We start from the raw sequence: 26,534 nt of genomic DNA, 5'->3' as shown, positions 1-26,534 counted from the left end.
GAACATCATACTGCATTGAAGAAGGCTTTAAACTAGCGATTGAGACCATAAACACATTTTGAAAACGTTTACTGAGGTTAGAAATCAAGTGAGAAGATGGTGAATTCTCCATTGACTTGTATAGAGACGGAAGTCCTTTTGACACCAAAACGGTCGCCCCCTGGTGGCCTTTTGATAGAATGCAGTTTTAAGTTACTCTTGTGTCGGCCTCATTTCAGAGGACCTGAACTCCCCGCCTGGTTGTGACTGAAAAATGATGCTATGGACTATGCTAGAGATTGTATCGAATGAAAAAATGTTGACTGTTGTGAATTTCAGGTTGTCATGGGAACCAAACTCACTGTGAAGATGCAGCTGTAGATTTGTTTTTGTTGTTTTTTTGGCTTTTGGTTTTTAGTTCTGAGGTGTGTGTGTGTGTGTGTGTGTGTGTGTGTGTGTGTGTGTGTGTGTGTGTGTGTGTGTGTGTGTGTGTGTGTGTGTGTGTGTGTGTGTGTGTGTGTGTGTGTGTGTGTGTGTGTGTGTGTGTGTGTGTGTGTGTGTGTGTACATTTCTTTTCTCTCTTAGATAATTTATGTGCTTATAATTTGTGCATTCAACATGTGCCTATGATATATAATGAAAAGATAGTAATGATGCTTTCTGTTCAAGCTCAGGTGGGTTTATATATAGAAACTTGAAAAATAAAATGTTCTTAAAACTTAATTTTGAGTTTTCGGATTTTAATACATATGGAAGAATACGAAATGTTAAAAAAAGAATGGACCGACCCTTTAACTTCTCACCACACAGTTCACATGGTTGTTTAATGACTAACAAGTTGCATTGTGGGTGATGTTGGTGCCAGGTTTTTGAAAAGAAATAAAAAATGATTTATGATTGAGGAATAAAAAGGTGTCATCTTTCTGATGCATTAATTTGATCCTTTATAAGAAAAACCCGCCATGAGTCAAACTGAACTCTAGGGAGGACAAAGGACTCAGGTTTGAATGTCAGCACTTATAAAATATAACAGAAGGTTTGTGGACAGATAATTACCATCAGTGAAATTGGCTCTGTGTGTTTGTTCAGTGCTGAAAGAAACGGTTCATTTTATAAACCAACGTCTGGTCTCTGTCTCAGTGGTCCAAGATGACGGAGATGAGTATCAAGATCAACAAGTTGTTCAGTATCACTGCTGACGTTGGTATTTATTTAGCTGGTGAATAATATGCAATGTGATTAGTTTCCATTAAACTGACACCATGCAGTTTCTTTTCTCCACCAGATGGCGACAAACCTTCAGTTTAGAGTCGGTCGAGGGAGAGACAGCGAGGCCCGTCAGGGATTGACCCTGCTACTTACCGGAGACAGATGGACAGCGCTCTGCAGCTGAAATGGAGCTCCTGTAGTTGGTGTCCAGCCTGGAGATCCTGGCGCCAACCCTAGCTAGCAAGTCTTCAAACTGAGCAGCAGTCAGCCTGAAGTACCGCTCCAGACGGAGCTCCTGTAGGAGACGGTGGAACTCACTGAGCTCTGTGCGCCTCCGGAGGATATCATGCAGCCTGAAACGATGCAGCGTTTTGTGCTCAGACGTGTCTCAGACTTCCAGAGCAGGTACAGCGCAGCGATAGTTCTGATCTCAGCCATGGTTGATGAGAGAAGAAGCAATGTTGTTGTTATCTAGTGAAAATGGGCGGGCTCACAAATTTACATTATGGTCACACAAATGGTCTCACGTCCAAACTTGAGTGAGTAGCGAGACAGATTCTCGTATGTTGCGCGAGTAACTTGCGTTCATCGCGTTTGGCGGGAACGCTCCTTTAGACCAATCGTACTAACCCCCCCCCCCCCTTGATTTACTTTAGACTCAGTCCAACCAGTCAGACTGCACACAGTCTGACTGGTTGGACTGAGAGCTGCAGAGTGATGAAGTTCATGAGACATAGTTCAGTAAGTAGAGTTTGATTATAAAGGGACGCGTTTTCTTCCTAGTTTGTGAGAAATGAATCACTAATCTTACACTCGCCCTTAATCTTTCAAATTTGACCAACAGATCAGTTGTAAAGAAGTGTCCTTCAGCTCAGACTTCAAGCTGCAGGTCTATCTTCCTCTGAATGAATGTGAGTTATTCGTTAGTTCAGGATCCATCACACTGGTGTAAGCTGCACTGTGATTGGTTTAAAACTAATTATCATCACAGATAAAACTTTCCTCCCTCAACAGATGAAGCAAAAACAATCTTCTAGTGTCAAACTGCAGAGAAACTCAAACATCCCACTGAGAGAACAAGAAGAAAAACATGCTTATTCTGACTTCTGTTATTATTTCATTCTTTAGCTTTTATAATTCATAGTTTAACTCATCATGTCAAAGCAAATGTATAGACTCAACATGGCACTAGGTCAGAGCTGCAGCTGGGAGAGAAGTCCTGAAGAGCCTCTGTACAGTCTGGAGTTAATAGATGTTTGGTTTAGAGTCAAAAGGCTGTTGCAGGAGTCTAAATGTGAGGATATAAAAGCATATAAAACTTTCTCTATCTTTAATATTTCATTGGTTTTATGTTTTAAATGTTTCTAAGATGATTAAAAACAAGATTGTGCTGCTCAAAGCTTAAATTAATATCAAATAACACCAAGATTCCTTTCAACAGGTTTGATGTGTTTCACTAACTAACCAGCAGAGGGCAGAACTTGCTTTGCTGAGCTGAGACCCAATGACAAGAATCTCATCTGAGCTCAAACAGCTTCAGCTCCCGAACCCATCTTACCCCATCTTAACCCATCCTAACACACCCTAACCCAAACCCATCCTGATCCCATTCAAACAAATATGAGAGAATAAAAGACACAAAGAAATAAAACCAGTCCAGTTTGATAATAATTTAATATTTATTATCTAAGGCCGGCAGGTCTGATGATCAGCTGCAGAGGATTCAAATATAAAATACCACCTGCACAAAGTGATAAAAGAAGAAATACAAAAAGCTCACTTCAAACTGCTAATAACACAGTTCTCATTATTATTATTATTAGTTTTAATTATTCATTTATTTAAACTAAGAATTAGACGCAGGAAGCTTCTGACCACATGCATCGCTTTCAAAATAAAACACATGATTTTATTGTGGGACTAAACAGGAAACACGACTTTAAAAAACATTTAACTTTTATTAACTTTGGACGAATAAAACCAAAAGTTTGATGATGTAACATAATCTTAGAAGAACACTTATCTTCTCATATTGACCTAAAATCATTTTAATTGGGGCTCAGACTGACTTTTACTTTCACTATCTATGGATCTAGTAGATTATTGTAGGAATATTATTATTATTTTATAAAATATCTTTAAATGTCAAATTATTGAGTTTAAATGAGAAATAAAGAAGATGATTCAGAATAGCTGCTGATTATTTTTCAAATCTGCCTTTAAAAACTTTCCGCTGATGTGGGGTAATAGTGGGGGCGTAGTGGGGGGGGGGGGGGGTTACTGGGGGGGGGGTAATAGTGGGAGGGTATGGGGGGAGTAATGGGGGGGGCAGGTGTGATAAACTGAGCTGAAGCTAAAATAATTAAAACATGATGAAGATCTGTGAGCTTCGTTTGGATGGAAGACTTTCACTCTGCTCCTCAAATACATTCAAGATCTGATTCAGTGCAAGCTGGGGGGGTAACGGGGGGGGGACTGAGGGGGGGGGTGTGAACAGAGAGGGGGGGGGACTGAGGGGGGGGGTGAACAGAGCGGGGGGTACTGAGGGAGGCGGGGTAACAGAGATAGGGGCGGGGTATGTTCTGGATTGGGACAAGGAGACGGTCTCTCTTCTCTGATTGGACGGTTGGAGCAGGATCAGCCCATATAAGGATACTTCCACTCTCTGAGCGGGACGAAGGTCTGTTTGACCACCTGAGGCGACGTCCACCTCAGAACATAGTGGGGACCTCCTGGTTTATCATTAGTGCCTGGAGAGAGAGATCAGCTGTTAGGATCTACTGAGGATCTACCTGAAGATCTGCTGGATCTACCTGAGGATCTACTAGATCTACTGGATCTACCTGATCTACCTGCTGCCTCTCAGGTAATCAGCAGCAGAGTCTCACCTGAAGCTCTGGCGCCGCCAAACGGTTGCTGAGCAACGACGGATCCGGTGGATTTATCGTTGACGTAATAGTTTCCGGCGGCGTTTCTCAGAACTTTGGCGGCTTCGTCGATGACGCTCCTGCAGAGAGAAACAGATTCAACTGTGTTACTATGGCAACGCTCCTGCAGAGAGAAACGGGAGCGTTGTTACTATGGCAACGAGTTAAATCATCATAACTAGAGCTGAGTAACGTTTAAATAGTGACGATAACAGCAGCGTTAAACTGGTCCTGAAACTTTATCATGTGAACAGAAGCTTTAACTAACGGCTGCAGTGATTGGCTGTGAGGGATCCGTCATTCTGCAGCTCTCGGTGCTAAAAGGATCGACTGACGAAGACGAGTATTGATTAATTACACTCGATACCTGAATGGTCAGAGGTCACCAACATGCTGCAGGTTTCAGGCTCCTCTCTAAACACACCTGAACCTAATAACTAACTCATTATCAAGCACTATTAGGTTCAGGTGTGTTTAGAGAGAAGCCTGAAACCTGCAGCAGGTTGGTGACCTCTGACCTTTCAGGTATCGAGTGTAATAAATAAATACTCAGTAGTATTAATTTATTTAACTTATTAAACATAATTTCTGCTGCTGTTTAAAATGAATTAAAATGATCCAGTTTCGGTCCAATGAGCTGATGATGAAAGTCTGTCTGATGTTTGATGTAACGTGAGCGAAGAGGAAGAGGAGGAAGATGATGAAGGAGAGGAAGAGGAGGAGGAGGATGAAGATGAGGATGAGGATGAAGAGTCTTACTGGTCCTGGGCGAACACGGCTCCGGTCAGCGCGTAGGGAGACGTGCTGTCGATCAGATGAAGAACTTCTTTATAATCGTTTTCTGGATAAACATAAACGCTCAGAACGGGTCCGAAGATTTCCTGAAAGAGAAAGAAGAGAAATTAATATGAAGGATTTTAATATCATGTTATAATGTTTACACATAAATCAGTTAAAGTAGATTTAAAAGCAGCATCAGCATCTATAATGTAAGATCATAACAAACTAGTTGATATGGTGTTTTATTGACAATTTACTGTTTTTAAGCAAGTTGAATTATTTGGTACAAAGTTTTTATGGTTACACCACTTAGACATTTTAACCATAATCCTCTAATATATTCTCTCTCAGTAAACCAGATGGACCATAAACTCACTGACCCTTAAACACACAGAGAGGCTCAGTAAAGCAAACAGCAGTTTCAGCTCCTTTATGTTAATAACCCTTTAATTTAACGTCTGAACGGCTCGATGAGCTGCTGCGTCTCCACCGGCCCAGAGTCTGCTGCAGCTGCTCTTTGTGTCCATTAGATATAATCATACATACATATATATATATATATATAATTATCATTAACTGACCTCCTTCATGATGGCCTCCCGCGGGTCTTTGGACTCGATGATGGTCGGCTCTACGTAATAACCTTTCTTATCATCACAGTTTCCTCCTGCGATCACTTTCAGGTTCGGGGACGACTTTGCGTGATCGATCCACTTCTTTATACGAGCGAACGACTGCAGGAGCAGAAACAGCAAGTCATAGTCAGTAATGTTATTAAATATTAAATAAAGTGTTTAATAAATGAACTCACCTTGTCGTCGATCACAGCGGAGAAGAAGGTGCTGAAGTCTTCAACCGGCTGACGAGAAACAATTTAAATATAATTAATTAATAATAAATAATAAATAATTAATAAATAAATATCTCAGGGCTTTAAACTCACAGCTGAAATCTGAATAAACTGAATATAAATCAACACTTCTGATGTTAATATGAGATGATGCAACACATTTTATTATTTTCTGACATTTTATAAACAAAATTAATATTAATAAAACAAATCTTTATGTTCAATTTGGTAAAAAGTCTTAAAGTGTTTTTAGTAGATTTGGCAGATTTTAAGGTTTACACATCTGCATTATTACAGAGTTAGATCACAAATATGATCATTTGTTATTTTTCTGGTTTTCTCCATTTTTATGAATGAAGAAAATTAACTTTTAACTCTGTTCATGTTCATTTCATTATTATTAGTGCCACGGGTGCTAAGCTCCGAGGCCCGAGGCACTCCCTCAGCAGCTCGATCGGGAAAGAGGTGCTATTATTTGGATTGTTGAAATTCCAATTTTTTTATTCCCAAAAAAACGGGATAATTCCCCATTGGAAATGAATGGGAATTTTTTTTTTAAACCACAAAATTTCACCTTTTCACAGCGATTGGGAGCAGAGACAGAGGCTGATTTTAACACAACTTTGAAGCCTAATTTCACATATTTAGTCATTTTTTTAATCATTCACATTTGGCAGGGTGGTTAACAACACACTTTCCTGTGGTATGTCAAACTCAGAACACATATTTATTCTTTCTTTACAGGGACTTTAATTAGTTTAAATAAATATTATTTATGCTTAAATATGATGAACATTTACTTAATATTTTCAGGGATGTTAAGTTGAGAATAAAGTACATTACACTTGATACTGACTAGTAAGATGTATTTAATACTGGAAACCAGAATATGATCAGGGTGACTTTTGAACACTGGAAATAAATCGTGTACTCATTCCGGCAGCAGTCCCGTGGCACTCAAAATTTACCTGGAATTTTCTGGTCTTTTTATTTTATACCCTTTTCTGATGCGTTTGATGTCTTTTAGTTTAAATGTGATATAAAGTAATAGAGTATTAGTTAGTCTTACGTCTCCCACGGCGATGTGTTTGTGGATGTCGAGCAGCTTCTGTCGGATCGTGGGCCAGATGCTGTCGGGAACGTACATCCTGGAGCAGGCCGAACACTTCTGTCCTCCGTACTCAAAGGCGGAGCGGATCGTCCCCGTCACCACGCTGTCAACGTCCGCTGACTTATGCACAAAGTGGAAATTCTTCCCTCCGCACTCTGAAAACGAGAAGAGACAGAAAACACTCTGAATGAAATGTTTTAGTGTCCATGTGGTTTAGTTTAAATTTAAAGGGTTAAAATGTGAAAATAAACGTATGAATAACTTGCACACACTTTTTTTGTGGACCGAGCATCAAATTTCTGCTTTTAATCCATTTAGAGAGAATATATTAGAGGATTATGGCAAAAATGTCTAAGTGGTGTAACCATAAAAACTTTGTACCAAATAATTCAACTTGCTTAAAAACCAGGAGGGGAGTTCTGGTCCTCTGAAATGAGGCCAACGCGGAAGTAACTTAAAACTGCATTCTATCAAAAGGCCACCAGGGGGCGACCGTTTTGGTGTCAAAAGGACTTCCGTCTCTATACAAGTCAATGGAGAATTCACCAACTTCTCACTTGATTTCTAACCTCAGTAAACGTTTTCAAAATGTGTTTATGGTCTCAATCGCTAGTTTAAAGCCTTCTTCAATGCAGTATGATGTTCATTTGGGACATTTTGGCCTCCCTGATTTTATATGTGACGATAAAGCAGGGTATGCATTAGGGCGTGGCTACGTGGTGATTGACAGGTTGATTGGTTCACAGGTTCAGGAGGGCGCCTCATGCTCCTCCTGATGCCCATATAAGTAGAATCCCTGTTTTTATTTTTTCAAGATGGCGCTGCTCAGATCCGATACTATTGGCCGCAGTCCACAAACCAATAGATTTATTATATACAGTCTATTGTCTGACATTTATAATAATTAAATATTTAAATCTCACCTCCTGCCAGTCGTGGAAAGGTCTTGTAAGAGTCCAGATTCTGTGCGACTTGCTTCCAGATTCGTTTAAACGTCCTAAAAACACGTCAGCATTAATAAAGAGTTTATATGATAAACACTCCTAGCAGAACCTGTGTGTGGGTCTTACGGGACGCTGCCGGTGAAGTTGACTCCAGCGAGGTGCTCCGAGGCGGTGACGGTGTCTCCGAACACGGGACCGTCAGCAGGAAGGAACTGCACGATGTTTGGAGGCAGACCGCTTTCCCTCAGAACTCTGTACACCGCGTAACTCGCTGACATCGCCGTGTCGCTCGGCTTCCACAGAACCACGTTACCCTGAAACACAGAACCACGTTACCCTGAAACACAGAACCACGTTACCCTGAAACACAGAACCGCGTTACCCTGAAACACAGAACCGCGTTACCCTGAAACACAGAACCACGTTACCCTGAAACACAGAACCAGCAACACTCAGAAATACAGACAGCACTCAAACACAGCAGCAGCTCCATCGGGTCTCATCAGGCTGAGCAGTGAAACCCAGACCAGCAGATCACTGACTGACTGGATCACTCACCATCAGAGCCGGAGTTCCTGCCAGGTTTCCACCAATAGCAGTGAAGTTAAACGGCGCCACAGCTGCTACGAAACCCTGAAATACAAGACAGACACTCAGAGAGGCTCATCATACAGTTATTACTAGGGATGTCCGATATTATCGGCCGATATTCACTTAAAAATGTAATATTGCTGCGTTCATGCAGGCTCGGAAATGCTGAAGTCTACAGAACAAACATCGGTTATAAAAACCTGATACCGATATTTCCCAATATTACATTTTTAAGAGTGAATATCGGCCGATAATATTATATAATTACCTCCAGGCCTCGGTACAGCATGGTGTTATTAAGGCGGTATTAACGTGTAATTAAGGTGGTATTACCTCCAGGCCTCGGTACGGCATTGTGTTATTAAGGTGGTATTAACGTGTTATTAAGGTGGTATTACCTCCAGGCCTCGGTACAGCATGGTGGTATTAAGGTGGTATTACCTCCAGGCCTCGGTACAGCATTGTGTTATTAAGGTGGTATTAACGTGTTATTAAGGTGGTATTACCTCCAGGCCTCGGTACAGCATTGTGTTATTAAGGTGGTATTAACGTGTTATTAAGGTGGTATTACCTCCAGGCCTCGGTACAGCATGGTGTTATTAAGGCGGTATTAACGTGTTATTAAGGTGGTATTACCTCCAGGCCTCGGTACAGCATGGTGTTATTAAGGTGGTATTATGGTGTTATTAAGGTGGTATTAAGGTGGTATTACCTCCAGGCCTCGGTACAGCATGGTGTTGGTGCTTCCTTCCACATCGAGCGGCTGCTGTTTCTCCAGATTTACGGCGTGTTTGGCGTTAAATCTGAAGAAGTCGATGAGTTCTGCAGCGGCGTCGATCTCTGCCTGCACTACGGTCTTACCCTGAACACACACACATACACACACAGTTATACACACACAGTTACACACACACACACACACACACAGTTATACACACACATAAACACACACAGAGTTATACACACACACACATACACAGTTATACATACACACACACAGTTACACACACACATAAACACACAGTTATACACACACATAAACACACAGTTATAACAGCTACTCATTGTGCTATTAAAGGCTCGTCTGCTCCACCTGTCCGATCATGGTCTTGGCGAGGATCTCGGCTCTCTTCGGTCCGCTGATCATGTCGGCCGCCTTGAACAGAACCTGAGCTCGGTCCTGGACGGGCTTCAGGTCCCACTCTCTGCGCGCCGCCACCGACGCCTCGATCGCTTTATTGATCAGCTCCTGAACCGATCAATACAGGAAACAGATCAATACAGGAAACAGGAAACAGATCAATACAGGATTCAGGAAACAGATCAATACAGGAAACAGATCAATACAGGAAACAGGAAACAGATCAATACAGGAAACAGGAAACAGATCAATACAGGAAACAGATCAATACGGGAAACAGATCAATACAGGAAACAGATCAATACAGGAAACAGGAAACAGATCAATACGGGAACCAGTGAATGAACGGTTTCCATTGATCGTTGTTATGTTATTTTGTTTTCAGCTAATTATAAAATAAACATCAGTAAAGATTTTAAACTTCAACCTTTCATCATCATCATCATCATCATCACCTGATGTGAGATTTCGTTCATTGTATTCAGCAGTGTGTATAAAAGTATAAAAGTATAAAAGTATGATGTAATCAGTTATGAACCAGTCTGAACTGGAGGAAGTTAGTTAATGTTTCCTGGTTTAACTTTGCTGAGCTCAGCGTTCTTTCTTTACTGATTTAACTCTGACGAGCTTCTCTCAGTTTTAACAATGAAAGAAGGAAGGGAAGAAGGAAGGAAGGAAGGGAAGAAGGAAGGAAGGAAGGGAAGAAGGAAGGAAGGGAAGAAGGGAAGAAAGAAGGAAGGAAGGAAGGAAGGAAGGAAGGAAGGGAAGAAGGAAAGAAGGAACAGTCAAAACAGACGGGGTCATTTTGACCCGGGAGGACGACACGAAGGTTAAACTTCACAGACTCGTTTATACTGATTATTATATTTTATAATATCAGGAGAGATTCTTCACACATTTAAATGACTAATAAACATGAAATATACGTGAAAGGATTTAATGTATATGAATGTTCAGCTTTCTGTTTCTCAGTTATTCTGATTATTTTAAATGAATCTGTGGAAATAAATAATAAAAGATAAATGAGTATTATATGTTAGTGACTCACCTTGTCAGCGTAACAGAACTTTGCCACTTTGTGTTTGTGATTAAACGGCTGTAAAAACAAAGAGAGTTAATGAAGGTAAATTATGACATCGTTAATATAATAATAATATAATAATAATATAATAATAATATAATAATAATATAATAATATAATAATATAATAATAATAATATAATAATATAATAATATAATAATAATATAATAATAATATAATAATAATATAATAATATAATAATAATATAATAATAATATAATAATAATAATAATATAATAATAATATAATAATATAAATGATGTTTGCTCTGATTAAAGCTCATCTTGACTCACTGAAAGCTGATATCTGACATCTTTGGTCCAAACGTGTTCGTCTCCAACAACACAAGGAATCTCCTCCGTCTTCCCCTTCACCTCCTCCAGAGCCTGGCAGGAAACACGTAAGTAATAAAAAAACACGTTATTAACACGTAATAACGCAGGAAACAAGTAAGTAATAACGCAGCAAACACGTAAGTAATAACGCAGGAAACACGTAAGTAATAACGCAGCAAACACGTAAGTAATAACGCAGGAAACACGTAAGTAATAAAAAACACGTTATTAACACGTAATAACGCAGGAAACACGTAAGTAATAAAAAACACGTTATTAACACGTAATAACGCAGGAAACACGTAAGTAATAACGCAGCAAACACGTAAGTAATAAAAAACACGTTATTAACACGTAATAACGCAGGTTAGATAGTTTTCTACATGTTACATGTCTAATTAATAAAATGTGATCCGATCTACGTTAAGTTCAGACAAACAACGTGTTTTATCTAATATCATAAATAATATTAATATTTAATTTATTAAACATTCACAGTGATGATGGGAAGTGAACCTTCAGGATAAAGACTCCAGCTAAAGCTAAATAACATTATATATATACATATATATATATATATACATATATATATATATACATATATATATATATATGTATATATATATATATGTATATATATATATATATATATATATATATATATATATATATATATATATATATATATATATATATATATATATATATATATATATAGTAAATCTAAGTATAAGTATATTAATAACCAACCCGGAGCAGCTCTCTCCTCTCTGGACTCCCGTCATTGAATCCGAGGATCGGTTCGTTCTTCACGTCCAACGACGAACACGGAAACGTTTTAAACCTGAAAACAAACAAAGTTTAATGTTTTTATGTTTTTATGTAACTTCAGACTAGTGACGGGAATAATGTCTCTTACCTATAATAATAATAATAATAATTAATATGAGTAATTAGAGTTATTCAGTGTAATTATGTTAGTCTTAATAATTTCCATTATTATTATTTTACAATAATGTTTAATATAAAAATAAGAATGTAAATCACCAAACAATAAGTTTATTAAACCATTTATTATATTAAAAGTTTGTGTGGTTTAAATTAAGAAGAAGCAGCTCAGTTATTATTATTATTATTATTCTATAAGTTTTATCTTCTTCAGTTTTATTCTTGTAGTCGAGCTTTTATTAAACTTTATCTCTTAGTTTGTTTTGTCTTTGTTATTTATTCAGGTTTTTATTCTTCTTCTCTCTCGTTTGCTTTGCTCTGTTTTCTTTCTGTCGTCATGGTTTTTAATCAGCTGTGAATAAATAAAGTTGAACCGGTTCAGACTCGACTTTGTTCTGCTGCGTTTTGTTTATTAAAGACAAACACAGATAAATATTCATTAATATAAAACTATTATAATAAAGTCAGCTGCTTTAATATGAAGATGTTCTTTATGACAGTAAACTCAATGTTCAACATTTTTAATAATAATAAAGATTTTAACTGTGGTTTCTGTCCAAAAACCTGAAAAGAAGTTTAATGTATTAATTTAATCTAAATGTATATTTATTTAGTTTATTACAACTATTGAGCATCTCTTTAAAACTTTAATAGTAATATATTAAATAAATATAATATTAAAGACTCGTTTCTGCTTTAACATGAATTTAACTTATTTATTATATAATTTATATCCATGTTTAAAACGAAGCTTAAATTAAATAATTAACTCATTAAAAGCAGGAAGAAGCTTTGTGAGGATGAAATAAACAATAAAAGTTAAATGAGTTTCATAGTTAGAATAGAATAGAAACATTAAAATGTGCAGTAATAACTCAATGTGTTTATACTCTTCTTCTTCTTCTTCTTCTTCTTCTTCTTCTGTGTTTTATCGTGTTATTTATGTGTGTGAGTGTGTTGTGATGCGAGCTGTCAATGAATTACCCTCCAAGGATCAATAAAGTTATGTTGAATCTTGAATCTTATGTCTTCATGAGCACTTTGATTTTAATTGTTCTACATTTATAATAATAATAAAGATATGTCATCATGTTTTATTCTGTAATAATGAACATTTGCTCTCTCAGAAGCTGTTGAACCTGCTTTACATTTAAACACGTGTTAAATCTTAATCTGCATTTAAAGAGAAAATCAGCTGATCAGGATCTGAGTTTAACATGCAGACGTTTCTCTCTGAGTCTCGTGTATGATTAACTAACGCTGGCTAAACTTTCAGGTCTGTGACTGAAGGTCAGCGAGCGGCTCGGAGCCAGCAGTGAGGAAGAGGAGGAGGAGGAAGAGGAAGAGGAGGAGGAGGAGGAAGAGGAACCAGCTGGAGGCGCGCTCAGCATTCTCAGCCTGAAATACTTCAGCGTTAAACATAACACACATGTGCACGTTACAGTTTATACAGCTGGAAAAGTCTCAGGGCCTCTTTTAGACCTGCTGAGCTTTATACTGAAAACCCTTCCTGATGTTACCTTTCAGTATAAAGCTCAGCAGCAGCTCAGCCTCGTTAATACACTAAATAAGTGTTGGTAAGATGATGAATTAATAAATCAGTTAAACTAGTTTTAAAAGCAGCATCAGGTTTGTTAAAATGTACATTTAGTATTTTTGTTGGTTTTATATCATTTGAAATGACATTTGCACCATTTTATACCAAAAGTAAGACTGAATGCTCCTGAAAATGTCAAATGGTGTAACCACAAAAGAATGATAGATATTACATATTTTATCACCTACAGTGTATTTAAGTGGACTTATACTAATAATGACTTTTATTAATATTTATACATTTAAAGTTTAAAGCGTCAGAATTAAAGACTTTTCTTAAAAACTTTGCCGCTGAGGCTCCACGATACGATATTATTGCGATTTTAAGATATATTGCGATATATTGTAATTCATTACCTTTTTATAACTGTAAGTTATGCTAACCCCCCCCCCCCCCCGCTCAGTGTCACCTCTGATGACCTCACCAGTAAACTAACCAGAGCCTCTAGTGGACGGAGAAAGCAACTTATTTTATTCTCGTACCAAAAACGTACATTTTCATTTGTAATTTATATAATAAAAGATCGGAACGTGGCGTCTGTGTATCGGTGCCACGCTAAATATCACGATACTACGCTGTATCCCCCCCCCCAACACTCCCCACCAATCACCAATCAGCTCTAAACAATTATCGTGATATTTGATTTCTACTTAATATCGCTGAGTCCTGATTGGCTGCTTTTATAACAGCTGACTGACTGAGTGACAGAGTTAAACACGCTGATCTGAACAGGACTGAAACACCTGCTCCTCTTCCTCCTCTTCCTCATTAACGATATCAGCTTCACTTCAATCAAACTATCGATCCGGTATCGATCCCAGCAGCCGGTTAGCCTGTTAGCATGTTAGCAGTGAGGTGAAGGAGTCTCGTGTACGTACCCCCTCCATGCGCGCGTCCCCGCAACGCGCACACGCAGCATGATGCCTGGCAGGATGAACAGAAGAGACGCGGAGCTGAGCGTGTGATCGATCCGCGATCAGCTGATCAATGATCAGATACAGCTGACTGATTATTGACCCCACGAGCTCACGGTAACCTGCATGGACTGCTGCACCGCTGGGGGGGGGGGTTATTATTTATTATTTATTCCTCTCAGTGTCGCTGTATGAATGTTAACTTTAATATTATTTAATCATAAATAAACTTGATCTCAGGTTGATTAAAAATAATAAACATTTTTATTCATTTAAATAAACTATAAACTATAAAGACCCCCCCAACCCCCCCTATTGTCAAGAATGGTACCTTCCACAGGAGGGTCGGCGTCTGGCCAATCAGCGAGCAGGCATGTTTCCTCAGCCAATCACAGGGCGCGTATGAAAGTTAACAGAAAGCTGCATTTATTGAGCAGCTTCCGGAAGTTTCAATCACTTCCTCCCCGCCTTCAACTTAAAGGCAGAGATAACTCTGATTATCATCTTATTATACATGTTTAGCTTCTATAATAATATTATTATTATATTACTGTATATATACAGAGTGTTTTTATATCCCTGTTTCATTATTTGTAATATTCTGCATTTTGAAGCATTACAAACTGTTCTGTATAATTTTAATCTGAATGACAAATAAAATCTATCTCATGTTCTTATGATGAAGACATGATTGATCACTCTGACTCTATTGATTGATTGATCTTCTCTTTATTATTGTTTGCTGAGTTATTAGAATTTAAACCCTTTATTATGTATTTTATTGACACATAAATGAAGCACTTTTCAAAATAAAAGTCACACAGTGCTTCACATTTAAAGCATCAATAGAGGATCTGATTTTAACTCCAAAATTCTTCACAAAAAAACATAATTTAAAAAAAATCCTCTGTCATAGTCAGGAGAATCTTCAGCAGTTCATATATTCATTAACTCAGAGACCAAAGGTTCCCAAGCTTTGGGCCGTGACCCCTGAGAGGCTCGCTGGGTTACTGTCCGGGGTCAGGAGATGAAAAGACAACAAACATAAATGTCTTTCCTCTAAGTTTTGCTTTATTAACCACAATGTCAGCCTTTTAAAAGTTTTATTACGCACTTTGAGTTCTGACTGAGTTACAGCTAAAAAACAGTAAACACTGATCTGACTCCCTAATGAGACCATCAGGGATAGTACCTGGTACCTGCTGCTCCATCAGGGATAGTACCTGGTACCTGCTGCTGCTCCATCAGGGATAGTACCTGGTACCTGCTGCTCCATCAGGGATAGTACCTGGTACCTGCTGCTACTCCATCAGGGATAGTACCTGGTACCTGCTGCTCCATCAGGGATAGTACCTGATACCTGCTCCTCCATCAGGGATAGTACCTGGTACCTGCTGCTCCATCAGGGATAGTACCTGGTACCTGCTGCTGCTCCATCAGGGATAGTACCTGGTACCTGCTGCTCCATCAGGGATAGTACCTGGTACCTGCTCCTCCATCAGGGATAGTACCTGGTACCTGCTGCTCCATCAGGGATAGTACCTGGTACCTGCTGCTACTCCATCAGGGATAGTACCTGGTACCTGCTGCTCCTCCATCAGGGATAGTACCTGGTACCTGCTGCTCCATCAGGGATAGTACCTGGTACCTGCTGCTCCATCAGGGATAGTACCTGGTACCTGCTGCTGCTCCATCAGGGATAGTACCTGGTACCTGCTCCTCCATCAGGGATAGTACCTGCTACCTGCTCCTCCATCAGGGATAGTACCTGGTACCTGCTGCTCCATCAGGGATAGTACCTGGTACCTGCTGCTGCTCCATCAGGGATAGTACCTGGTACCTGCTGCTCCATCAGGGATAGTACCTGGTACCTGCTCCTCCATCAGGGATAGTACCTGGTACCTGCTGCTCCATCAGGGATAGTACCTGGTACCTGCTGCTACTCCATCAGGGATAGTACCTGGTACCTGCTGCTCCTCCATCAGGGATAGTACCTGGTACCTGCTGCTCCATCAGGGATAGTACCTGGTACCTGCTGCTCCATCAGGGATAGTACCTGGTACCTGCTGCTGCTCCATCAGGGATAGTACCTGGTACCTGCTGCTCCATCAGGGATAGTACCTGCTACCTGCTGCTGCTCCATCAGGGATAGTACCTGGTACCTGCTGCTCCATCAGGGATAGTACCTGCTACCTGCTGCTCCATCAGGGATAGTACCTGGTACATGCTGCTCCTCCATCAGGGATAGTACCTGGTACCTGCTGCTCCATCAGGGATAGTACCTGGTACCTGCTGCTCCATCAGGGATAGTACCTGGTACCTGCTGCTGCTCCATCAGGGATAGTACCTGGTACCTGCTGCTCCATCAGGGATAGTACCTGCTACCTGCTGCTGCTCCATCAGGGATAGTACCTGGTACCTGCTGCTCCATCAGGGATAGTACCTGGTACCTGCTCCTCCTCCATCAGGGATAGTACCTGGTACATGCTGCTCCTCCATCAGGGATAGTACCTGGTACCTGCTGCTCCATCAGGGATAGTACCTGGTACCTGCTGCTCCATCAGGGATAGTACCTGGTACCTGCTGCTGCTCCATCAGGGATAGTACCTGGTACCTGCTGCTCCATCAGGGATAGTACCTGGTACCTGCTGCTCCATCAGGGATAGTACCTGGTACCTGCTGCTCCATCAGGGATAGTACCTGGTACCTGCTGCTCCTCCATCAGGGATAGTACCTGGTACCTGCTGCTCCATCAGGGATAGTACCTGGTACCTGCTGCTCCATCAGGGATAATACCTGGTACCTGCTGCTGCTCCATCAGGGATAATACCTGGTACCTGCTGCTCCTCCATCAGGGATAGTACCTGGTACCTGCTGCTCCATCAGGGATAGTACCTGGTACCTGCTGCTGCTCCATCAGGGATAGTACCTGGTACCTGCTGCTCCATCAGGGATAGTACCTGGTACCTGCTGCTCCTCCATCAGGGATAGTACCTGGTACATGCTCCTCCATCAGGGATAGTACCTGGTACCTGCTGCTCCATCAGGGATAGTACCTGGTACCTGCTGCTCCATCAGGGATAGTACCTGGTACCTGCTGCTCCATCAGGGATAGTACCTGGTACCTGCTGCTCCTCCATCAGGGATAGTACCTGGTACCTGCTGCTCCATCAGGGATAGTACCTGGTACCTGGTACTTTTTTAGTATCTGCTCTGCCGAGGTTCCAAGCGAGCCGAGCCGATACTAAATATGACGTCAACAGACTGCCGGCCCCTGATTGGTCAGAGAGTCGCTGGAAGAGTCATGAGCCGTCCCACACAAGAATCAAACCCGGCATTTTTAAATACCAACAACAGCGTTACAGAGATTCGTTTCTCTTCTCTTGCTTTGTGTGAGACAGAAAGCCTCATACAGCAGAGGGAAGGAAGGAAGGAAGGAAGGAAGGAAAGAAGGAAGGAAGGAAGGAAGGAAGGAAGGAAGGAACTTGCTTTGTGTGAGACAGAAAGCCTCATACAGCAGCAAGTACACCATCGCCTCCATGTCCTCCATTGTTTATGTGTTTGTGTCGCATAGAAAATGACATCACAGCAGTTTCACACAGCCGTGCTATGACGACCCCGCTCACGTTGAGGAGGTTCTATGAAGTAATGGAGAACGACCTGGTACCAAAACCCAGTAGAGCAGAGCCAAGTAGAGCAGAGTAGTGCTTGAACTGTATAATGGAAACGTACCATAAGCAGCAGTGGTCTGTCGAGGAGACCAGTAAGACCAAGCCGGTATTTGTATTGTATTTATTTTACTTTGGTTGTTTTAAAAGTGCTTAACAAATAAAGTTGGATTGGATTGTACAAATACAGTGAGAGATGGCTGCTGCGGGCTATGAGAGGACCATCGAGCAGATCTCTCTGCTTCAGGGCCCCTCTCTGCTTCAGGGCCCCTCTCTGCTTCAGGGCCCCTTTCCTCTGTGGATCTTTAAACCTTCACAGGAAGCAGGAATACTCTCTGCCCATAAATGGTTATATCAATGCATCTACAGTAATGGAGTTATCCTATTGGTTCTTTATTCTACAAACAAGGAAACACTGTTACCCATCTGTGGATGTAGGGACCCTGGTTACCATAGTAACGCTGCACCACTGTTATCAAAGTGACTCCTGTTTCCCAAAAACACCTCAGAGAGTTTCCTTCACTGATCTCACAGCTCAGGCTTCACCCTAAAAATGGAGAACCCCCCCCCCCACTGCTCACTCCCTGAATCAATACTATAATATTTCATCTTAAACACTAAAATCAGACCAGTAAAGTAACTGGATGAATGAATGACTCACAAACTTCATAAAGTAGTTTAACACACAGACTGTTGCATCACCTGTAGAGACACAGAACGACCACCAGGTGGAGGTATGATCTACTGAGTGGGAATCATTTCACTGTATCTCACTTTATTTCACTTTATTTCATTTATTTCACTGTATTTTACTTTACTGCAGTGTGCTGGGGGGGGGGGGGGGGGGGATACTAGCTGTAGTGGGGATGGAAGTGGATAGAGAGGAGGATGAGAGGAAAGCTGAAGCTATGACGTACGATCCCTCTCATCCCCTCTATGCTGAGCTGAGGCGGCTCAGGAGCCTCCCAGAACATCCCAGTACCTCCCAGCACCTCCCAGTATCGACTACAACTTCCCAGAACCTACCAGAACCTCCCAACACCTCCCAGTATCTCCCAGCACCTCCCAATACCTCCCAGCACCTCCCAGTATCGACTACAACTTCCCAGAACCTCCCAGAACCTCCCAGAACCTCCCAACACCTCCCAGTATCTCCCAGCACCTCCCAATACCTCCCAGCACCTCCCAGTACATCCCAGTACCTCCCAGCACCTCCCAATACCTCCCAGTACCTCCCAGCACCTCCCAATACCTCCCAGCACCTCCCAGTATCGACTACAACTTCCCAGAACCTCCCAACACCTCCCAGTATCGACTACAACTTCCCAGTATCTCCCAGCACCTCCCAGTACCTCCCAGTACCTCCCAGTATCGATTCCCGGCTCCTCCAGTCATGTTGATGTGCCTTTGGGCAAACTGCTGCTGTTGCTATGCCAACGGTGTTTCCTCCTGATCAGCAGGTTGGTTCTAGCTGCTGTTATCAGCGTGAATCATTAAATGAGTCAAAGAGCTTTATATGTACGCTCCATTTACCATCTATAGTTTCACTGTACAGTATTTTATTTTATTGTTATGTTTTTATCACTTTTAAAGAATACTGTTGATTCCTCTTATATTAGTTGGATCAGTACAGTAAACTTAACTGAATAATAGGAGTTAAAAATAACAACACAAATATAAAATGATGAAATACAAAACAAATAAATAGATTCTAATAAACAGTAGAATAAAACAGTGGAATACAATAAATATGTGTGATATAATAATAGATATTTATTCTTTTTAAGACTTTAAATATGTGAACTGATCCTTTAGAAATCCGTGTTTTCGCTTCGCGTTTGGTTGGCTGCAGCAGTGTCCCAGCCGGCGCTCCGTAGGCTGAGAGGCGTTGACAGCAGTGTTTTTAGGATTCATTTTATCTGACAGCTGATTATATTTCCTATTTACTGATTCTGACCCGGAGAGAGAGAGCGGCTCAGTGACGGGCTGCAGCCGGAGGACAGGCTCCTTCACACGGACTCCAGCGGTGAGTCTGCCCGGCTAGCCCCGGCTAGCTGTTAGCTGCTAGCTGCTAGCCGCTAGGAGCCCTTAGCATGTTCAGGAGGACATGTATGTAGATTTGTGTCATGTATGATCTGTGACTGACAGTCTGAACCTGAGAGGCTTCACCTGGACTCTCAGCCAATCACCTGTCAGCTCACCTGTCAGCTCACCTGTCCTCCCCGAGTCTCTGAGGACAGGTGAGCTGACAGCAGCTAGCATCCTGGTCCTGTAGTACTGTAGTACTCTGTTACTGTAGTACTGTAGTACTCTGTTACTGTAGTACTGTAGTACTGTAGTACTCTGTTACTGTAGTACTCTGTTACTGTAGTACTCTATTACTGTAGTACTGTAGTACTGTAGTACTCTGTTACTGTAGTACTGTAGTACTCTGTTACTGTAGTACTCTGTTACTGTAGTACTGTAGTACTGTAGTACTGTAGTACTCTGTTACTGTAGTACTCTGTTACTGTAGTACTGTAGTACTGTAGTACTCTGTTACTGTAGTACTCTGTTACTGTAGTACTGTAGTACTGTAGTACTGTAGTACTCTGTTACTGTAGTACTGTAGTACTGTAGTACTGTAGTACTCTGTTACTGTAGTACTCTGTTACTGTAGTACTGTAGTACTGTAGTACTCTATTACTGTAGTACTCTGTTACTGTAGTACTCTGATACTGTAGTACTGTAGTACTGTAGTACTCTATTACTGTAGTACTCTGTTACTGTAGTACTGTAGTACTCTGTTACTGTAGTACTCTGATACTGTAGTACTCTGTTACTGTAGTACTCTGATACTGTAGTACTGTAGTACTGTAGTACTCTATTACTGTAGTACTGTAGTACTGTAGTACTCTGTTACTGTAGTACTGTAGTACTCTGTTACTGTAGTACTGTAGTACTGTAGTACTGTAGTACTGTAGTACTCTGTTACTGTAGTACTGTAGTACTGTAGTACTGTAGTACTGTAGTACTCTGTTACTGTAGTACTCTGTTAATGTAGTACTCTATTACTGTAGTACTGTAGTACTGTAGTACTCTGATACTGTAGTACTCTGATACTGTAGTACTGTAGTACTGTAGTACTCTGTTACTGTAGTACTGTAGTACTGTAGTACTCTGTTACTGTAGTACTCTGTTACTGTAGTACTGTAGTACTCTATTACTGTAGTACTCTGTTACTGTAGTACTGTAGTACTGTAGTACTCTGTTACTGTAGTACTCTATTACTGTAGTACTCTGTTACTGTAGTACTCTGTTACTGTAATACTGTAGTACTCTATTACTGTAGTACTCTGTTACTGTAGTACTCTGTTACTGTAGTACTCTGTTACTGTAGTACTCTGGTACTGTAGTACTGTAGTACTGTAGTACTCTGTTACTGTAGTACTCTGGTCCTGTAGTACTGTAGTACTCTGTTACTGTAGTACTCTGTTACTGTAGTACTCTGTTACTGTAGTACTCTGGTACTGTAGTACTCTGTTACTGTAGTACTCTGGTCCTGTAGTACTGTAGTACTGTAGTACTCTGTTACTGTAGTACTCTGTTACTGTAGTACTGTAGTAATCTGTTACTGTAGTACTGTAGTACTCTGATACTGTAGTACTCTGATACTGTAGTACTGTAGTACTGTAGTACTCTATTACTGTAGTACTCTGGTCCTGTAGTACTGTAGTACTCTGTTACTGTAGTACTCTGTTACTGTAGTACTCTGATACTGTAGTACTCTGATACTGTAGTACTGTAGTACTGTAGTACTCTGATACTGTAGTACTGTAGTACTCTGTTACTGTAGTACTCTGTTACTGTAGTACTCTGTTACTGTAGTACTGTAGTACTCTGTTACTGTAGTACTCTGATACTGTAGTACTGTAGTACTGTAGTACTCTGTTACTGTAGTACTGTAGTACTGTAGTACTCTGTTACTGTAGTACTCTGTTACTGTAGTACTGTAGTACTCTATTACTGTTAGTACTCTGTTACTGTAGTACTGTAGTACTGTAGTACTCTGTTACTGTAGTACTCTATTACTGTAGTACTCTGTTACTGTAGTACTCTGTTACTGTAATACTGTAGTACTCTATTACTGTAGTACTCTGTTACTGTAGTACTCTGTTACTGTAGTACTCTGTTACTGTAGTACTCTGGTACTGTAGTACTGTAGTACTGTAGTACTCTGTTACTGTAGTACTCTGGTCCTGTAGTACTGTAGTACTCTGTTACTGTAGTACTCTGTTACTGTAGTACTCTGTTACTGTAGTACTCTGGTACTGTAGTACTCTGTTACTGTAGTACTCTGGTCCTGTAGTACTGTAGTACTGTAGTACTCTGTTACTGTAGTACTCTGTTACTGTAGTACTGTAGTAATCTGTTACTGTAGTACTGTAGTACTCTGATACTGTAGTACTCTGATACTGTAGTACTGTAGTACTGTAGTACTCTATTACTGTAGTACTCTGGTCCTGTAGTACTGTAGTACTCTGTTACTGGTAGTACTCTGTTACTGTAGTACTCTGATACTGTAGTACTCTGATACTGTAGTACTGTAGTACTGTAGTACTCTGATACTGTAGTACTGTAGTACTCTGTTACTGTAGTACTCTGTTACTGTAGTACTCTGTTACTGTAGTACTGTAGTACTCTGTTACTGTAGTATTACAGTATAATGTAGTATATAATATATAACAGTATAACAGTGTGATGTTGTGTTCAGGTGTCAGCAGTAATAACAGTATAATATATAATATAGTGTAGTATATATATATAGTATATAATATATAACAGTGTGATGTTGTGTTCAGGTGTCAGCAGTAATAACAGTATAATATAGTATATAATATAATATAGTGTATATATATATATAATAATATAATATAATGTTGTGTTCAGGTGTCAGCAGCAGGATGAGCTCTAAAGGAGGAACGGCTCTGACCCGTCGTAACTACAGACTGTCATCAGACACAGATAAACCCAGATCTACAGGTACGTTTAGCCCAGAGACGTTACGTTAGCTTCCATAAACCACGCTGAGCACTTCCTGTTTGGATGGGCAGACATGATGATAATCAATAAGTGATCATTATGATTGATCGTGTGTTGTCTGTCAGGAATCGTCAATGAGAAGCTGCTGAGCGACTATCTGCATCATGTGTTTCCCTCCAGCAAGCAGGGCCAGCGCTGGCCTCACTCAGGTATCAATACATCTGTTCACCTGTCAATCAATCAATACATCTATCAATCACTCAGGTACCAATACATCTGTCAATCACTCAGGTTACCAATACATCTATCAATCACTCAGGTATCAATACATCTATCAATCACTCAGGTATCAATACATCTATCAATCACTCAGGTATCAATACATCTATCAATCACTCAGGTATCAATACATCTGTCAATCACTCAGGTATCAATACATCTGTTCACCTGTCAATCAATCAATCAGGTATCAATCAGTTCATTAATCAATCAATACAACTGTTCATCTCTCAGTCCAATAATCTATCATGTGTGTGTGTGAGAGTATAGTAGTGGTGTGTGTGTGTGTGTGTGTGTGTGTGTGGTGTGTGTGTGAGTATAGTAGTGTGTGTGTGTGTGTGTGTGAGTATAGTAGTGTGTGTGTGTGTGTGTGTGTGTGTGTGAGGTGTAGTAGTGTGTGTGTGTTGTGTGTGTGTGTGTGTGTGAGTATAGTAGTGTGTGTGTGTGTGTGTGAGTATAGTAGTGTGTGTGTGTGTGTGTGTGTGTGTGAGTGTAGTAGTGTGTGTGTGTGTGTGTGTGTGTGTGTGTGTGTGAGTATAGTAGTGTGTGTGTGTGTGTGTGAGTATAGTAGTGTGTGTGTGTGTGTGTGTTGTGTGTGTGTGTGTGTGTGTTATTGTGTAATATGTTTGTGTGTAATATGTGTGTGTGTGTGTGTGTGTGCGTAATGTGTGTGTGTGTCTCATGTTCCTCTCTCTAATCATAGACACAGTTCCAGGTTTTCAGCAGCTTCAGTTTCATGTGTAAAAATAAACGAGCAACAAACCGACTTCACTTCTCTCAGAGAGGATAGTTACTGACTTCCTGCTCTGAGAGGATCAATACTCACTGATCACTGATCAATAACAGAGAGGATCAATACTCACTGATCACTGATCAATAACAGAGAGGATCAATACTCACTGATCACTGATCACTGATCAATAACAGAGAGGATCAATACTCACTGATCACTGATCACTGATCAATAACAGAGAGGATCAATACTTCACTGATCACTGATCACTGATCACTGATCAATACAGAGAGGATCAATACTCACTTCGTCCCCCTCCTCCTCCCCCTCCTCTTCCTCCTCTTCCTCCTCCTCCTCCTCTTCCTCCTCTTCCTCCTGCTCTTCTTCTTCTTCTTCTTCTTCTTCTTCTTCTTCTTCTTCTTCTTCTTCTTCTTCTTCTTCTTCTTCTTCTTCTTCTTCTTTCTTCTTCTTCTTCTTCTTCCTCCTCATCTCTCTCCTCTCTTCCTCCTGCTCTTCCTCCTCCCCTTCCTCCTCCTCCTCCTCCTCCTCTTCCTCTTCTTCCTCCTCCTCCTCCTCCCCCACCTCTTCCTCCTCTTCCTCCTGCTCTTCTTCTTCTTCTTCTTCTTCTTCTTCTTCTTCTTCTTCTTCTTCTTCTTCTTCTTCTTCTTTCTTCTTCTTCTCTTCTTCTCTTCTCCTCTTCCTCCTCCTCTTCCTCCTCCTCTTCCTCCTGCTCTTCTTCTTCTTCTTCTTCTTCTTCTTCTTCTTCTTCTTCTTCTTCTTCTTCTTCTTCTTCTTCTTCTTCTTCTTCTTCTTCTTCTTCTTCTTCTTCTCTTCTTCCTCCTCCTCCTCCTCCTCCTCCTCCTCCTCCCTCCTCCTGCAGGAAGCCTCTGGGTTTCCAGGACCTTGGAGCTCACCTGGAGCAGTTGCTGTCTGAAGGAGAACCAGCTGAAGAGAGTCGAGGTATAAACAAATATAAAGCTCATGTTTCTCTCTGCAGTCAGGATGTTGTGGTTAACCTCTGACCTCTGACCTCTGACCTCTGACCCTCTGACTCCAGATCAGCCTGTAGACGGCCGTCTGGGTCCTCAGCCCGTCGTCCTGGATCACACCAGCGGCTTCGAAGGACTTCTGTTCGTAGACGACGACCTGCTGGGGGTGAGACGCTGCTTCCTGTTCTTATATCTGCTACAAGGGAGGGAGGGAGGAGGGAGGGGAGGGAAGGAGGGAGGGAGGAAGGGAGGAAGGATGAAGGAAGGGAGGAAGGAAGGGAGGGAGGGAGGAAGAAGGGAGGAAGAAGAAGGGAGGGAGGGAGGGAGGGTAGGGGAGGAGGGAGGGAGGGGAGGAGGGAGGCTGGGAGGAAGGGAGGGAGGGGAGGGAGGGGAAGGAGGGAGGAGGAGAAGGAAGGAAGGAAGGAAGAGGAGGGGAGGAAGAAGGAAGGGAGGGGAGGGAGGGAGGGAAGAAGGAAGGAAGGAAGGAAGGGAGGGAGGAAGAAGGAATGGAGGGGAGGGAGGGAGGGAGGGGAGGGGAGGAGAAGGAAGGGAAGGGAGGAAGGAGTGGGAGGGGAGGAAGGGGAGTGAGGGGGAGGGAGGGGAGGGAGGGGAGGGAGGGAGGGAGGAAGAAGGAAAGGAAGGAAGGAAGGGAGGGAGGAAGAAGGAAGGGAGGGATGGGAGGGAGGAAGAAGGAAGGAAGGAAGGGAGGGAGGAAGAAGGAGGGAGGGAGGGAGGGAGGGAGGAAGGATGAAGGAAGGGAGGAAGGAAGGGAGGAGGGAGGGAGGAAGGAAGGAAGATGGAAGGAAGGAAGGGAGGAAGAAGGAAGGAAGGGAGGGAGGGAGGAAGGATGAAGGAAGGGAGGGAGGGAGGAAAGAAGGAAGGGAGGGAGGGAGGAAGGATGAAGGAAGGGGAGGAAGGAAGGGAGGAGGGAGGGAGGGAGAGAGGAAGAAGGAATGAAGGAGGGAAGGGAGGAGGGAGGGAGGGAGGGAGGGAGGGAGGAAGAAGGAAGGGAGGGGAGGGAGGGAGGAAGGATGAAGGAAGGGAGGAAGGAAGGGAGGAGGGAGGAAGGAAGGAAGGAAGGAAGGAAGGAAGGGAGGAGGGGAGGAAGAAGGAAGGAAGGGGGGAGGAGTAAGGAAGAAAGAAGAGAGGAAGGAAGGAGGGAGGGAAAGAAGGGGAGTGCCTTCTTTCCTTTCCTCCTTTCCTCCCTACCTCTTTCCCTCCCTCCTCCCTAGGAGGGAGGGTGAGGAAAGGAAAAGAGGAAGGGAGGAAAGAAACAAGGGAGGAAAAAGAGAGGAAAGGAAAGAAAAGAGAAGGAGGGAGGGAGGAAAGAAGGAAAGGAGGAAGGAAGGAAGGGAGAAAGAAGGAACAGTCAAAAACAGACGGGGTGTTAATTTGACCTGGGAGGACGACAGGGGGGTTAAATGAAGCTTCTGATC

The 26,534-nt window shown here is 41.6% G+C and overlaps 1 protein-coding gene and 1 pseudogene across 1 annotated transcript; one reads left to right on the top strand and one right to left on the bottom strand.

Annotated features, from left to right (window-relative positions):
* Positions 1–2,843: 2,843 nt before the first annotated feature.
* On the bottom strand, positions 2,844–20,316 carry aldh4a1 (aldehyde dehydrogenase 4 family, member A1). Its single transcript, XM_062415782.1, has 16 exons — positions 20,312–20,316; positions 14,372–14,442; positions 11,699–11,792; positions 10,907–10,999; positions 10,581–10,628; positions 9,485–9,640; positions 9,104–9,253; positions 8,359–8,433; positions 7,927–8,114; positions 7,780–7,853; positions 6,815–7,011; positions 5,707–5,754; positions 5,477–5,629; positions 4,875–4,996; positions 4,077–4,195; positions 2,844–3,938 (listed from the first exon to the last, which is right to left on the bottom strand). Exons 2-16 carry the CDS (start codon positions 14,410–14,412, stop codon positions 3,826–3,828), a joined length of 1,671 nt encoding a protein of 556 aa, XP_062271766.1. The 5' UTR covers positions 14,413–14,442; positions 20,312–20,316; the 3' UTR covers positions 2,844–3,825.
* Positions 19,968–26,534, top strand: part of LOC133976765 (E3 ubiquitin-protein ligase RNF123-like) — a 7,554-nt pseudogene continuing 987 nt past the window's right edge.

Source organism: Scomber scombrus, chromosome 3, assembly GCF_963691925.1.
Source record: "Scomber scombrus chromosome 3, fScoSco1.1, whole genome shotgun sequence".
In the NCBI taxonomy this organism is placed as follows: Eukaryota; Metazoa; Chordata; class Actinopteri; order Scombriformes; family Scombridae; genus Scomber; species Scomber scombrus.
The sequence above is the reverse complement of the archived record's forward strand: the minus strand, read 5'-3'. Positions and strand labels throughout refer to the sequence as shown.